The sequence below is a fragment of the Ambystoma mexicanum genome, chromosome 10 (assembly GCF_040938575.1).
Source record: "Ambystoma mexicanum isolate Mex_15411 chromosome 10, UKY_AmexF1_1, whole genome shotgun sequence".
Classification (NCBI taxonomy): domain Eukaryota; kingdom Metazoa; phylum Chordata; class Amphibia; order Caudata; family Ambystomatidae; genus Ambystoma; species Ambystoma mexicanum.
Window position 1 is genome coordinate 1,273,526,828 of NC_090932.1, and position 17,419 is coordinate 1,273,544,246.

The window sequence follows — 17,419 nt, forward strand, 5'->3', positions numbered from 1 at the left end:
CCTGTGTCTTTTCTCTCCTTGCAGGTTGCGATGTTCCTCGCTGAGCGCCGTAATGTTCCAGAAATGATACTGACCAGGAGACGACTACTCCAGTAAGAATTGTGTGGCTTTCTTCATCCAGGAGGAAACTTGAGTAAACGCTTACTAATACTGTCTTTCTTTCTCCTCTTTCCAGGTTATGGTATTCCAGGATGCTTGCGGTGCCGGATGATGGAGTTTGTACCTTCAGGTGAGTGGAACTGGAGTCAGCGATAGATTAAAGACAGGATACTGTTCCAGGTAAGTTTCGTAGTGGTGTTCTCTCTCTGCAGGTCCTTGGTTTCAGGTAAGCTGGCATCAAAGAACTGGACATGGTGAACGTTACGCTGCCCACAGCAGAATAACACAAAGCATGTTCTGCTGTTTGGGTGCAGTTTAAATAGTCTCAGGTAAAGTAGTCCAGGTAAAATAGTCCCAGACCTGCCACACCCAAAGTAGTCCAGGTAAAATAGTCCCAGGCCTGCCACACCCAAAAGACTAGACCGAATAGCTCAGTGCCTTGTAACTAAGCTATGTGTGTGCCTCTATGTTGGCTGAACTCCCCTCCCCTCCCAAGTTAAATAGTCCCAAGTAAATAGTCCCAATCTAATGTTGGTCTTCATGATGGTTATGAGCCTGGCGCCAAAGGCGCCAGGACTGACTCCAAGAGGGTCTTGGATGAGGTTTTAAGGCCTTTGACCTGGCCCTAACTGGAAGGCTGACTTGCCAGTGAGGGCCAGGGGCAAGGGTCATGACACTCTTAAGTGTTATGTTAGAGGGGTGTGTATGGCCAAAAGAAAATAGGATCCTCTGGAGTATTAAAAGGACCTTTCAGAAGGGGAATCTCGAATGAAGGATTTGGAGACAAAATATGCATCTGTGGCAGAACCACATACCCTAGCGAAGCTCTGCGAGGAGCTTGACAAATTTAGGGCCAATGCTCACCGGGAAATTCGATTTTTGGGCCGAGGTCAGATAAGTCAATACAGAGAGGGGCAGAAAACAGGGACTTTACTGGCAAGATTGTTGGCGGCTGATAGGCGCCCCCACACATGGAGTGCATCAGGAACCCCGTGGTAGGCAAGTTCAGATAGAAGAGGGTATTGCTGCGGAATTCAGAGTGTTTTACAGGAACGTATACAGGTCCAAATACAGGTGGAGCTATACTGGGTGGAGTCACAACTCTGTGAGCCTCTTAATCAGGAGGTATCATTGGAAGAAATCCTAGAGCTAATTAGAGAGCTCCCGGGATCAAAATTGCCAGGGCCCTATGGTTTAACAAGGGGGGTTCTATAAGGCATATGCTACAATTCTCGCTCCAGTGCTTCTGCAGGTATATGAGGAATCGGAGGATGGGATGCTTCCCCCCACGCTGCGTGAGGCAAGCATTGTACTTTTGCACAAACAGGGGAAACCACCTAAAGATTGCTCTTCATATCGGCCAATCTCTTTAATTAATGTCGACAACAAAACATTTGCTAAAGTCCTAGCAAATCGACTGCTTTCATTGATGCTCGGCCTGGTGCTAGTGGACCAAGCTGGGATTATCACCAGAAGAAACAACACGTATGGCCTGCGTCGCCTCTTCGGGGCTATGGAGGCAGGTGAACATACATCCCAGGCAGTCGCAGATTTTTTAGATGCCGAAAAGGCCTGCGGCACTGTTGAATGACCCTTCCTGTTTGCAGTGCTCCAAAAGTTAGGGCTTGGCTCACACTTCATCAAACTGGTCTCTCTCCTGTATGTCAATCACCGGGAACAGATTGCCGTCGGGTGAGCGAGATCCGATAGCTTTGGGGAGGGAACACGGTAAGGTTGCCTCCCCATTCCTGTTTGCCCTTGCAATGGAACCACTGACGTTGATCCTGTGGGAGCGACACATTCAGTGGGGACTGAGCCTCGGCCCACACAGGATGGTTATATCCCTATACGCCGACAATGTGGCCCTCTTTGTTGACAACCCGACAGATAATTTGAGCCCGGTGATGCAGGAGGTGCTGAGGTTTGGAGAATTTTCGGGCCTGAAAATCAATCACAGCAAATTTGTGGTGTTACCCCTTACAGAGGGGACAAGGATGGTTGACAATAAGTTTGGCCTTGGATGGGAGACTACTGGTGTCCACTACCTGGGGGTACCAGTGTCTCGCGATCGAGACAACCTGTTTCGTGATAACTACGGGAGGGTAATTGGGAAACTCCAGGAGGCGGTACAAGATGGCGATCACTTCCGCTCACGCTCCTTGGGTGTGTTTCCATTGTTAAAATTATCGTGCTCCCTAAATTCCTGTACCTTTTTCTCAACGTTCCCTTGCTATTGTTGGATAGCTTCTCTCAGCGTCTGCGGGGGCTCATCCTCTACTTGATATGGGCCGGAAAGGGTGGCATACACAACACTGACACAATCAATGGTAAAGGGGGGGCCTAGCTTTACTAGATCTTGAGCGGTACTATTGGCAGTGCAGGCACACTTTCTTGGACACTGGTACACCACACATTTTCTAAGACCACATGTACAGGTAGAGAGGGCACTCGCCGCACCGGACCTGTTTTTTGTAATGGTTCTTGGGGCGTCCCGGATACAACCCAACCCCCTGAATATTGTCAAGATTACCTATGCAGTTTGGAAAAAAAGGGCAGGGAAAATGGGTATCTCCACTTTGTATTAGCCTCTCCTCAGAGCACGGCATGTACCCGGGCTAGCCATAAAAAGTGAGCGCATCCATTTACAGTGGGCAAACAAACCTAGTGTCACAGCACTTGGGGATCTGTTTGTTGGTGGGGTATTTCTCTTGGTTCTGCAGGCAAGGGAGCGTGGTGGTGACTCTGTGCTGGATATTTTTCTTTACTATCGCCTAAGACATGCACTTAAAGCGCTAATCACTTTGCTTACCATGCAACCCCCCCACCACCCCTCCCCGAGTGGCCGTTGTTACAAGGGGTGATCCAGTCCCAGGGAGAGGGACGCTTCGTATCATGTCAGATACTCTGTGGGAGGATGCGACACAGAGGAGAAGGAAGGAGGCAGCCCTAGGGAAATCTATAGAAGACTGGACATATGTGCTGAGACAAACGCAGAAAGTGTCTTTAAACTCCAAATTCAAGTGAATACATTTAAACCTCCTACATCAGATCTATCACACTAGGGCCAGCCTCCATAGACACTTCCCTACCACTCCAGCTACTTGTGCCAGGGGTGACTTTGCTCCGGCAGGATTTCGCCATTTGGCCTGGAAGTGCCCGCAGGTCTCCAAATTCTGGGTAGAGGTATTGACCAAAATCTCCTTGATTATTGTGGAACCACTGGACCGGATCCCGCATTGGCTCTATTGGGATGTACCAGGGGCCTGTACCAGGACCCTGGGATGAGGCGCTTGGCAAGCCTATTGATTGTGGTAGGTTGTAGGAGGGTGGCCATGGCTTGGCGGAAGGGCCAGCACCCGCCTGCTCCCCGTACAGGGATGGCTTCAGGATGTTGCTTACTGCCATGATGTAGAGACTGCTTTTACTCAGAGTTTACCATTGTATGCCGCCGGCCAGAGGTTTGGGACCCATACATCCATTACTTGATGGCAATGGTAGATTGACAATGCAGAATAGACTAAAGATAAAATCAATGTATCATGTGTCGCAAATGTGCATCATTTTATGCTGGTGGGCACAGAGGGTGAAATCGGGCTACTTGTATGTTTTTTTCTTTTGACTGATAAATAACAAAAATAAGATATTACAAAAACATTTTTCAAAAACTTTACAACTATTTCAACTTTTGGAGGACGAACCACATTGGCAATGTTCTGCGTTATCGACTGACCCCATGAAACATGATCTGTCAGTCTGTGCATTTGCATGGCCAACACAGTCAAAGTTAGATCTTTAACAAAGTCAAATTCCATCTGCTCTAATATTGGCTTAGATATCCATTTCCTTTTCATTTTGTAAAGGTTGTGGTGTAACAAAGCATGTCAAAAGCACCTCCTGTTCCTGCTTGTTCCGTACCAACAATCTCATTGTGAGCAAGTACAGCCAGCCTTGTTCTAGCCTTCATACAGACTATGCTGAAATGCAACCTTTTAGGCCTGTACATTAGGCACATATTATGGAAAACCTCCAAATCACCAGTGTGGCAAAATTCTGTTCGCCCCTTCAAATCACTGGTAAGCATTTAGTCACTCAGATCCATGTACACACTCGTAAAAATGCTTTCTATCACCCTATGAGAGTATGTTGGAACTATGATGGGGCATTGAACGCCTCTTTTCAACCAGAATCTGGACGGAACCCTCAAGTCTTTGAACACCACCAAAGATGGTTGTTGATGGACCACGGCCGTTTTAAAATGCCTTCTGACCCCCTTCTTTACCAGCAGCTGTAATTTCTTTAGTACATTAATTTGGTGATGTGCCATACTTCAAATTGATACTTTATGTGCAGGAACCGCTCTTGCACAACCTTTGCTATTCCAACATGCCTGTTTGTGGCTATCAACTCTATTTGCAATACCCTTGATTGCACAAGTTCAATGGATTTAATTAAACCATATTTCTCCATGACAACAGAGGATTTACATACCGACGCTTGCACCATGATAGAACTCATTTTTTTGTGTGTCAGTGTGCTGAAGTGGTAAGTACAGTACTTGGCCGTAAATCCAGGACTATCACACTGTCATCACGAGCAAGTCTGGCCCTTTACCTGCGAGAGCATTATCTATGGATATCTGTTAGAGATTTCAGGCCTAACTAATAGCGGGGGACAGAACTGTCTCTGATATTTGTACTATACAATTTTAGCAAGGAAATCAAGTCCTACAAATTTACAGAAACAATATCTTACTAAATGTTGAATCACTGAACAACAGAACAAAGTACATTTCCAGCTGGTACTTTTACAAAAATGGGTTGTGCGGACCACGAAAAAGTGTAATGGCTGTGTACACAGCTCCACTGGTCCTTCAGGTTGGTGCCTTTGACTACTTGAGTAAACCTCATCAATGGCTCCCCAAAAATCTTCCTACATATTCTATGGTCACATGTAATCATTTGTATAGTCTCAAGCAGGCAGCGGTCAAATACAATGTATTTTGGTTCCCTCACTAGCCAATCGTCCTGGAATATAGTGATATGAGATTCTATGATTGTAGATAGGAGCTCTGCACTACCCTGAAGATGCATCTTCAAATTCAATCTTTGATATTTCAGGATCTTCCGAATGTATTGGTATAACAGGGAACATTACGTCTTTCTTTAAATGAAATTGCTTCAAAGGCATGGATTGGGTGAGAGGATCGTGTGAGAGATCAGTAATGTGAGGCGGACAACTGCTTGTAGTTTTCTCAGTATTTGACATTTTATTAATAAAAGAACATGCAAAGGAAACCTAACTAAGCCTACTCTACCAGGGTGTTCCCTACCTATTCTAGGTTGAACAGGAAAATCAGTATACACAAAACTAGCCCTCACACTAGACAACAAAACATTCCAAGCAAATCATAAAAACATAAATAAATGATTACCAAATAACCAGTGACTTGGATAGCTTCCACTTGTCCTGATAGATCCCTTTCCCATTAATGTCCAAAGGCAATCTTTCACAAAGAAAAGTAAAAAGTCTTGAACCAGCTCTTAAAAGTTCCAAAAGAATCAAAGGTTCATCCAAACAGAAATCCACTGGTAACCGTTCTTTCTCAGTTTGTTGAAGGGTGCCCATTCCAATTTCCACAAAGGAAACGGCACCAATGGTAATCCTGCATAACCTCCTTCCACAATGAGCTTGACAAAGTTCAAAGCACCACTCCTGCTTCAATAACTGTCCTTCTTTGTGTAACTTCTGCAGCGTCTTTGGTATAACTTGTCAGGATGCTAAGGGGGTAGCTTTCCTCTTGGCAACTCCATTCTGCTAACAGCAACATGAAAGCAGACTCCCTTGCTCCACAGTGTAATACTGCTTCAACCACCAAATGTTTTCTGACAATATTATAGACAACCACAGTTCTGTCAGTTCTACCGCCGGATGGTATTTTGAGAATTTATTAGCAACTTAAAGACAAGACTCTTCGACCTCCACAGGTAGGCAAGGCACTCTTGCTTTCTATGCCATAAGAAAGGAGCAGCTTCTTTGTCTCTTCTGTATGTCTTACATCTACCATTAGAATCTGCCTTGGCTTCTATCTCTCAGCTTCAACAGTCTCAGCTCTACAGATTGTTTAGTTATTTTAACAAGTACCCAGCTCCCTTCCCCACCTTTATGCACACCTTCTTGTTTCCAGCACTTGCCCCAAAGCTGTATCGCCACTCTTCCAGACTTGGATAACCTTGCCACCCTTTTATCCGAGGACTCTGGATTGATAACAACTTTGACAACTTCAAAATATAGGTGGTTAGTTCTTCTTATTAGGGCTGGTTTCATGTTAGAAAGGATTTTTCTACTGGCTTGGGTAATGCATGCTCTTCTAGTTACTTCAGCAACTTCTACAAGTAAAAGGTACTTTGTTCTGGATGTTACAAGATTCAGGTTTCACTTTAGAAACAAAATCAGGTACAAGCGACCACTCTTTAATGGAGAACTTCAACTGTAAAATCGAGCATTCCCTTTCATTCAATTAGAATGCGGATTTAACATGAATCAGTATTCACCATCATTCAAACGCCACCTTTCTTTGATGTAAATAGTCTTGCAAGAATTCGGGAATGTCAGCTGCTACCTTTCGAGTGATTACAAGCAGCGTTCTCCCTCTTAATTGGAGACACGAGATGGCTCTGGTAAAGCAATTCACCACTAAAATGAAAGGTTTTTTTTCTTATACGCGAGCACTTTAACTGATTTTAAACATGCGCGTCATACATTTTCTTTGTTGTCTAGGCTTCCCACGGCAACAAAAAACTTTTACTCGCTTCTACTTCTACACAAGTTCAAATGCTGCTGGTTACAGTTACCAGCAACATGTTTTTAGTGAATACAGAGCTTCCCTCACCTGCTCCAAAACACTGCGGTTGCAGACAGCTTCCACTTCACAACTTTTCTTCCTGATACTACTACTTCAGGCACTCTTGATACCCACACCCCTCTGCAGCCCGAGTGTCCTTCACGCAGCCTCGACTACCGAGAGTCTCCTTCTCTCCTACTTCCCTCAGCTTGCTTCTGCGCACGGGCCTCGGGAAGCTGCGCGACCACAGCTCTGCAGTCACAGCTATTGGGCGCACCTGGGGACACTGTTATATTCTTCCAAGTCTCTCTCAGTACAGCGACAGCCAGACAGGGTTTGTGAACACAGGGCCAACTCAGAACCTGCAGGTGAAATATGCTCTTCTCTTGTCCCAGCGTCCCTTAAGTGATCACACTTCCTCTTGAACTGCCAGCTTTGTGCTCTTCTCCTTCTGCTACTACTGCCAACCGGTCCGATAGCACAGCGAGTAGAGCGCTCGCTTTGACATCTGTGCAGAGCCTGCGGACGCAGGTTCGAATCCCGGCAGGGCCAAACTCAGCCTTTCATCCTTCCGAAGTCGATAAATGAGCACCACACACCGTGGGTAACAATAAGCAGCGCTCAGATGCCCGAGGGTTCGTCGCGCTATATAAATGCTAAATTATTATTATTAACCTTCCAGATCCTTACTACTGCTGCTTCCTGCTGCAGCCTTTTATGCTTCTCAGGTGGGGCAATTGACTTCAGGTGCAGGCCCTTAATGTTAAATGCCTGACCCTGGCAAAGGTTGTTAGGCCTACTTGCCTGTCCTTTACATCTGCATGCCTCCTCAGCCCTCTTCTTCCTAGCAGTCCCTGAGGGATTCTGGGACATGTAGTTCATTTTAAGAAAATGTGTTTTTTCCACTTCTTTTACACCTTTAAGGGTGGTTGTAATTCCCTTAATATTTTTAGAAGAGGCATTGTGAGTTTTAGTTTTATTAGAGACAGAAGATGCAGCGAAAGCAACCTTCTCGCCATTCCCCGTAGTGTACGATGGATATTGAGGGGGACATTTAAGCTCATGGATAAAAAAAGACATGTTCTTTTCATGAAATAGGTTTAGATATATCAAGCTTCGGTTTTAGTACCTTGGTTTTAACTGTAGGCTGAAAACCATTTCAATGACAACAATCCATAATCAAAGGAAAAATACCATGTCTCATCCTCTGGAATCACCCCACCACCCCGGGTCTTGTCTCCAACAAGGTGATCCTCCTGCAGTACATGACACCCAGGATTGGGATCAAGAAGTGTCTGCCTTCTCCTGGCCACCTGGGAGGAGACTTTAGGCAGGGTTTTGGTGAGGGATCTGCATTCCCCACAATCGGCAAGTAATGACGCATCTTCTTTGTTGTTGGTCAGTTCTGGTGGACGTTGTGTGCTATAACAATGATCCATCATTACATTCCATGGCTCGCTAGTGATATTCAGTTCAAATTCCATCCACTTCACAACAGCATCCCGATTCTGAACCTTGGGACGGTTATTTGCAACCTCAAACATTAGTTGCTCCCAAGAGACATCGGTTTGGCAAGCGACAACCTTTGTAAGTGGTGCGGTCTGAGTCTTCCTGCTTGTCTTCTTCATAGGCCTCTAATACATTAATAAAAGTTATGAGATTTTTCATGTTATATTTCTATTGTATTTTTAACATGTCTAATAAAAATGAAACAAAAAAAGCATTATTTCTTTCCCACTTAGAAAACATATGAATAGCAACCTTATAATCAAATACCAATGAAACACATTCCAAATAACCACTTTGCAAAAAATGTAAAAGCATGGGTTACATTTACCCTGTTTTTCCAAGTGCTTTTTAACAGTCAATTGTGATTTGCCTAGTTCATCCCACATCTGGAACAGAACATTCACAAAAAGGTTTTTTAAACAACCATAAATCTCTACTGTAGCAAGAAACGCAAATACAATTACAAGTACACTATTTCACTTTGAAAAACCCTTTACATACAACGAATGGAACATTAAAAGTCCAATAGATCATAAATGATGACTATCAGTATTATTCATATACCGGTGGTCAATGTGTCTCTTCCATCTCAAACGCTTCAGTAGCAGAATCCTTATAAAGAAAACACATTCAGTAAACATGGGATATTAGACAATGGACCTCATTACATTGTTGCCAGTCCGGAAACAAGGGTGCCGGTAAGCTCACTGGCACCCTTGTTTCCAGACTGACAAACTATGTGTTTGCCTGCCGGAGCTGCTGCGCCCAACAGGTCTGACCCTGCCGGGCACAGTGGTCACCGTAGGCAAACCCTTCACGAAAGCACCAGCACTGGTTAACAGATACTGCTATTCAATTTTCAGAAAGGCTCACATTGTAGTGAACGTTTAGTGTATCCCAAAAGTAGGTATTTATTCAAGGACAAAGGGACTCATTACAAGTGTGGCGGTCTGGAAACAAAGGTGCTGGTAAGCTCACCGGCACCCTTGTTTCCGGAACACCAAACTATGAGGTCTGCCTGCTGGGGCCGCTGCGCCAGACAGGTCTGACCCTGCCGGGCGCAGCAGTCCCGGTAGGCTCAGTCGTCATGGAAGCACCGGCACCGTTGCCGGTGCTTACGTCTCCCCACTCCCATAGAGAATGGGGATTTACAAAATCCGGCGCCTGACTTCCCGCACCGTCGGCACTTATAATGTCCTGGTGGCACCAGGAAGTCGGGTACCGGATTCAGTGTTACAGGGTTGGTGGCAAACCCGTAATGAGGCCAAAAGTCTAAAATGTAAATACATGTGTAAATTGTAACATAATAGAAAAGTGGTCAATAAAATATTTATACCAATATTACCCAGAAACTCCAATCCTTTCAGCCCATTACCTATTTACAACAAGTTTAATACATTGTTGGTCATTTATTCTAAAATATATATACACAGACACACACACAGAAATGTGTATATATAAACATACATTAATCATTCATATTCACTACTCACCTGACTCTGCGTGTGTTGAAATACACTTGGAACAGCATTGGGTAGTAATATGAGAGTGAGTCTGGGGCAACGCTTTCTAGTGAATTTTGATTGTTCTTACATCTTCTGAGAAGTGCATGCTGCAGACGCGAAATTGATGGCCCTCACGCCCTTCAAGAAATCCTTGGGTCTGCTGTCGATCGCGGATACTGGAAATCCCCAATTGACCAACCATGTTCGTATAAACGACCATGGGGACCAATATCCTTCGGGGAAAAGGTGCATAACTGTACCAGGAATCTTGTCATGGCCGATATTAGGGCACCCAAAAACAAATACATGAAGACATATTTTATGCTCAGGAAATTATTCATGTATGACAGTGATGAATTCATTAATAAAAACCTTGCAAACACAAAGCACATTAGAGTTTGGGAACTGCCCTTTAAGCCGGTCTGAGCCCCCCAGGCTAACCACCAACCTTTATGACAATGGTCAGTCACACGAAGAAACATATTACTGGTACTTTGATCATCCATTGTGCCACAGGAAGGAAAGGGGAATGACAAAACATTAGATACTCAAAAAAGACACCATCATGTGATGTATTAATTCAAGATATAATACATAGAAAGGTTGATAATGGTGAAGTTATTGAGATGTATGAAAAGAAAATGTTGATGAAAATTCAGTAAAACATACTATAAATATAACAAGATGAAAATGAGAACACTGTAAAATCAAAGAGTTCAACTACCTGGAATAGAGAAAATCTAGGAGGAGATTCAACAACGATGATAACAAGCAGAGAATGATCATATCTGTTTTAGACTGCAGAAATATTTTCTTGCTAAGGATTTGCATTAGTTTACAATCACTTTGAAAAGTGGGTGTGCATGTAGTAGTAGTAATAAACTACTCAGGCATCTGCCATAAAAGCACAAGATAACCAAATACAATATAAAATAAAACCTGATAAAAACAATACAACCAATTCCTATGTGGCAGTTCAATAGCAGTGTAAATTTCTTTCTTAAGCACCGTGCAGTTTTTAGATAAGATTGTATCTGAAGTACAGCACTATTTAGAGGGCTTAGGAAGAATTCTAAGGTGTCTTTTGTGCCATTTAAATTATATATTACATGAGGACAAACCACAGGCTCCTGTACAGGGGACATATCAACAGGAAATGAGTAAGATCTTCAACAGCACTCCCACAAACTTTGCAAATAGTTGAGTCGGCTCTGCCCCAAGAGCTCACAACCAGCAGAAGAGGGATAATCCCCAACCTAGCTGTTAAAAAAAATGTATGAGTCTCCTTATCTGGGATACAGGGTAGGTATTTTTCTTGATCCAACGATTGTTTCAGCTCAATCTCCACATTTTTGCCCGGTACTACAAATCTTTATACTTTTGTTTAATGCATTCTCTCGTTATCATAAGATCCTGAAAATTGGAATCAGACCATTGGGGGGGACAGGGGGAGGGAGGACCCAAGTTCGCTAATTAGACTGGAGACATACTAAAACCACAATAGTGTTCTAGCCCCATCTTGTGCACAGATATCCAAAAAGGGTTCTTTATAAGTGCCAAGGGCAGGTGAAGTACACAACTTATGATAATACAGGAGAGGGTGCAATCTGGCATCAAAAGCCACTCCGTCCACCCAAAGCTCTAATTTTGAAGGGAGGGATGGGGCACTTGTTGGTAGAGAGAGGCGCTCTTTCAGCAGAATAGTTTCCTTTTGCTCCAGTCTCTCAACATCAGAGTGACCGCACCTTGTCTTGTATAAAGTGTGGATTTTTCAATGTTTCTCCCAGTGACCTCTTGCATCTAGGCGAACCACCCCAGACAGTCATAGAATTGTACCCTCTCTAATATGTTACTCCCCAGACGGATTGGGGGAAAAGAATTAACGCCTCTCTTGGACCAAAGCATAACCTTAGTTTTAGATAGGTTAATTTCGAGCCCCAGCCTGACTTATATTGAATCAAACAGAGCCAGTGCTTTCTGAACGCTGGTTCTTGTTTTACTGATCAGAACCGTATTGTCAGCATAGAGAATGATAACCATTTTCCTCCCTCCAGCATAGGTGCATCCATGTTGCAATGTTCAATCGCCTATCTGATTTATGTATAAGCTAAATAGGGTTGGAGCGATAACACAACCCTGCTTAACGCCCTTAGATACAGGGAAAGAGTTGGTCAAAACATCCCCTATGGGGCCGTGCACATGTACCAATGGAAGGCCGCAAAGAGGATAACAGGGACCCCCAGATGGAATAGATACTCCCAGAGCTTTGGTGTGCATGTGAATTTGTCATGTGGAGGGACTGCCTCTTAATTTTGTTGGTACTTTTTATTTTTTAGGGGCATAATGTAGTATAGCCATATTTGGGTGCATCTGAAGATTGATGGCTGTGAAGGATTGATGACGTCAAATTTCAAAGAAGAATGTGGGCACCTGCAAACAACTATTACAAGCACATGATCCCAAGTGAGAACTGCCATTGATACGGGAGGGGGATGGAAGTGGATGATGCAAGCCCAATTGGCCCGGCACCTTGTCAAAGGACACAGATATGCTGATTGCAGGGACTGGGTCTTCGAAGGGTAGCATGAAGACAACGGGTCTGGGTTGGCCATGTGGCCAATGGTCCCTAGAGGCCAGACCCCTTTGAGCTGTATATGTAATTCTGAACCTTGTGCCTTCCCCTCGACCCAGCTCCATTGCGAGCGCATGGTCCCAAGTGAGAACTGCCATTGATACGGGTGGGGATGGATAAGGGTGAAGCGAGTGCAATAGGCCCAAAACCTTGTCAAAGGACACAAAGATATGTTGATTGCAGGGACAGGGACTTCAAAGGGGTGTATGGAAACATCAAGTCTTAGGTGGACAATTGTTGATAGACGAATGAGCACGTTGAGTTGTACATTCACTTACACTCTGTTGAAACTGCTGGCCCAAAACCAAAATCTAACAAAAATGCATTAAAACAATGATAACAATGCATTGATAAGGGAGAAGTGTTTGGATAGATTATGATCGAATGAGAATGAAATTGAACACGTATTGATGGCAGTAACAATAATCTTTGTTGATCTTGATGGTATATCATACTATTTTTATGAGTAGACTTGGTGGTGTTGGTGACTTGGACAATCACTTTCATTCACTTGCCATCCTATTACTTCATTGCTTTGATTTCCTATTACTGTCAAAGTGTGATCATTGTGAACATTTAGTTGTGTATTCCTAAATAGAATCGAATGAAATCTAGAGTACCTCAAGCCAAGAAGTAACATGTGAAGAAATAATAAGAATAAGAAATGCAATCACCATTATAATGCAATTACTGAGTATTTTGTATTTTGACTTCAGGGTTTGTACTTTGTTGTATGTGGTTATTAAATTCGCAAGGAAAACTAAAAACTTGAAATGAAACACTAAATTGAAATAATTAGAAAAGAAACAATGCAAAATTATTAGATAAATATATTTTTTATTGAAAGGAAAATATTTTAATAAAATGCCATTTAAAAAAAAATAAAGTTCATGGATATAACAGAAAATGATAATTATCTGGTAGTGGTACTGTCTGTAAAAAAATCCCTAGTATTTTCCAGAGGAAATAGGAAATTGTTCACAAATGGCTTGAATCACACATGCCGTTGAACGCGGGATCCCCGTCTCCCATGAATCCAACGCTCAATAGGCCACATGCCTGTACAATCTGTGTAAAAGATAGCGAAATAGTTTTGTTGAATGAATCCAATAATTGCATTTATCTTGTTTTACCTATCCTGTAAAATACAAGGCATTGGTATATTCTGTGAGTAAAGTAGTCACAGTGCAATACTTTTGAAGTAAAATTAATATACTAATGTATACGCCATTTAAAAAAATAAAAGATAGGATGATGATTTTTTAATTGCTTGAAATTTACACAAAATGTTATTGCGGACTCGCAAACTAGAACATGGAATAGTTTGACATGGACAAAGAACAAAGCATTTTTCAATATATACAAATATATATCGTGAGTGAACCCATGATATCACAATGTACAAGGAGAGCAACATAAAAGGCTATAGTGCAAGGTTGTCACAAATAAAACATACAGACACAATGCTTACTCATTATTAGGAGCATGAGGGAAAACAGATGCTATAGGTTCATGCATTTGCACCATCAGCATTCTCAACACAGATCTTGTAAGGCAGGCAGCCCTGCAGTCATGCAGCTGAGTAACGCATAGTGGTGGTGGATCTTCTTCAGCTATGTAGGCTAACCAGCCATAGTTTTCTCTGCAGTAACAGTACTCCACACCTGCTCTGGGAGTGCCAATTGGCCTCTGAACTATGTGACAAGGTCCTCAATAAACTGCTACTACTGCATACTGGTGGGGAATACAATGGGAGCGGATGGGAAAGCAAACTGATCTCAATAGCGGCATTGGTGGACAAGAGGAGCTTAGCAGTCAAGTGGGGATCCAGGGAAATGCCGAAGATGGGGATCTGGAAGAAAGGTATGGACTACTGTTGTAGAATAGAATAAATATCATATAGGATCAGAGGGTTGCCTACAAAGTACCTGAAAAAATGGGGTAAATGGAAGAAGGTCATGGGGTATGCAGAGAGTAGGACCCTCTAAGGATGTGTGGAAATCGAACGTTGGGAAGACTGGAATGGGTTTGGGAGGAAAGGGAAATGGGTTGGGTTAGTTACGAGAGGTGTGGGTAGCATGCAAATTGTGTATGTTTTGTTTAGTAGTTTATTAATGAAAATGTCAATAACAAGCGTTGTAAAAAACAAAAAAAAACAGTTCTCCACCAAAGTTGGCATTACTTCACATCGATGGCAGGTACATCAAGGGGAAGCGTCTTCCATGTGATGAGGATAAGAATCCTGGAAGCGACTGTCAAGACTTTCACTTGATACACCATCTTTTCGGGTATTTTATCTCTCAACCCTTTCCACATCGGTATACGCCGGCATGTAAAGGTATGGCTGAATGAATGCCATAATTATTAATGATTGAAGAAGTCGAAAATCAACTATGGGATAAAAGAAAATTGTAATTTGGATACAGTAATGAGTCATTGAGGTTTTATTTGAAAATGCTGTGTAAAAGAAAATGAGGAGAAAAATCAGATAAGTTATAAAAACCCATAGTGCATAGACAACAAGAATAGGCCCAAAGTTGGAAATTTCTCATTGGCACATGGAAAAAAGAACGTATGTAAATATACAATTTAAATATGGTTTAGTAAGGACATTTGTCAATTATGTACTAATTACTGAAATTGAAAGCACTTGCACAGTAAATTCATTTGAGCTAGTACCTTTTTCAATTTAATTCGTAGTTAGGTAGGTGAACAGAACAAAAAGAAGTTGTGGAGGCTCGTCAAGAAACAGACGGACACTAATGGATAAGATTATCACAAGATGGGCATTTCCGACACGCGAGTTTCGCATGTGAAAATGTCAGAAAAAAAAAAAGGTAAGATGCATTGGAAAAAACATTCTGATCGATATATGCTCAAAAATACATGCCCTATCCTTTAGGCCAATACAATTTCTGAGAGAACGTCCCCTTTAATAATGGTTTTCAGTCTTTCTGGGAACATACGTTTTCCTTCAGCACCCTCACACAAGGTGAGGTCTGCTTTAAATATCATGACAGCCGCTTCTAGTTGCCTTCAAAACAAGAATTCTAAAAATCTCTTTTGGAGATAGCTAATGCCAGGGTTTTTCGTGTCTTTATTGTATGTGGTATCTCCAATTTAATTAGAATTGTTACATGATCTGAGAATGCTGCTGGAAAGAGAACAAAATCAGATATGCAACTTCCATTATAACAAATTACTTCCATGGTATGTGTCGAAGTATCTGTAGGGAAGGAATCAGTCTGGTTAAGCCTTAGAAATTCTGTTGAGGATTGGAAGGTGTGGAAATTCTTATTTGACTGCATATCTACCCACATTTTTGAATTGTCAATCTATTTTCGTCCAAAGCTTCACAATTTGAAGATGTCGTGTTTGGGATTAATTGATGTAGACAGTATATCACCACCCTCATATTTCTTATGCTCATACTTAACCAATTTACCAATCACTTCTGTGTGGTATGGGGACACCTGGGTATCAGTTTCACTGCCTGATGTTCAGTTTTTGTTTGGTTACCATACCTCGTATCTTTGTGAATCTACACTAAAGTGGAGTCTTATTACTGCTCAATCTACCTAATTGGATTTTGGTTTCTTTCCCTCAAAAAGTAACCTTGAGTGTCAATCAAAGGCTCGAAGAAAAACGTTCATTGATAAAGTTGGTTTCTCACCTTGAAGGTTCTGGACGATCAGACCTGGATCCAGCCTCAGTCGCTCACATCCATTCATCATACTCAGGCAGACCAGAAGCAGCATCAGCAGCACAGACGCCAGAGGGTGGCCATCAGGTCCACAGGCCCTGCTGAGGAGTCTTCGAATGGTCTTCATTTCGAGACTATTGCATCATGAGAGGGCACAAGACAGTCAATCTGCCTGCCCCACCAACCTCACAAGCAGTCAGTCAAATAATTGGGTTATTAGTGTGCTGAAAAGAGAGTACACTGTTAAGGCAATATTATAAGACACTTAGTAGAATTACAAGTGTTGCTAAATTGTGGCACATTATCAAGAACCTGAAACTCAGCCTGCTCTAAACACAGAACAGTGCCAATGCCCTGGGGAATCCCTTAGGGGAGGTGGTCAACAGTGAGCTGCAGGGAGAGCAAATGTCTGGGGACAGGGTCAACAGTGTATATTGGAGACAGCACACGATCAAGGGCAACAACTAGGTAATTACACAATCACTGTGCTCTCAACACTACAGGATTAGTCCCGGGAGGATAGCTCAGCGGCAACGTGTTCGCCTTGGAAGCAAGACGACACGAAGCAACACAGTTTCGATCCCCGGGTCCGCGCTTAGAAACCTCTGGGTATTTAAGCAAGTTGTAAATACGCAACTAAGACAAAATAAAACTATGCAACAAAAAAAACAATTCCTGTAACAGCGCCTTGATGCCCGTGGGCAGTGTGAGTGTTTTAAAAATGCAAATAAAAAAATGGAGTATTTGGGGAGCAGTCTGGAAAACAGAGTATCTCTTCTGTGCTCCAGAATGGCACATGATCGAGGCTGTAGAGATGGGACTAGTATACTTAAGATACAATTAATTATCAGTATTCCTCAGTCATACCACAGGAACAAGCCCTCTGGACCCTTTATGTTGATCTGGACAAGATGACTGTGCATTCATTTTCTTTCCTGAAAGATAAAAAAATACTAAGTATGGTAAGAAATCTTTTAGAATTGCTTTCAGACACATGGTAATATATGAATATGAGCACAATTGTTGAAATCGTATGCAGTGTTGTGCTACGTATAAAACATGCTATTTTGGGAAGATCTGTGGAAGACCATTCCAAAAATGACCCGTTCGGCCCAAAAAAGGGAACTGTG

General features: G+C 42.6%; 1 protein-coding gene across 7 annotated transcripts in view; it reads right to left on the bottom strand.

Annotated features, from left to right (window-relative positions):
* RHBDD3 (rhomboid domain containing 3) overlaps nt 1-17,419 on the bottom strand; it is a 266,057-nt gene that overhangs the window by 185,112 nt on the left and 63,526 nt on the right. For 3 of the 7 annotated variants that reach the window (XM_069619255.1, XM_069619260.1, XM_069619254.1), the window contains exons 2-3: nt 17,157-17,224; nt 16,260-16,423 (exon numbers count right to left, since the gene is read on the bottom strand). In XM_069619255.1, the coding sequence (XP_069475356.1) occupies nt 16,260-16,423; nt 17,157-17,212 (220 nt within the window). In that variant the 5' untranslated portion in view covers nt 17,213-17,224. Of the gene's footprint in view, nt 1-16,259; nt 16,514-17,156; nt 17,225-17,419 lie in introns of all 7 variants that reach the window. The other 4 variants (XM_069619257.1, XM_069619256.1, XM_069619259.1 and 1 more) reach the window with 3 other exon arrangements.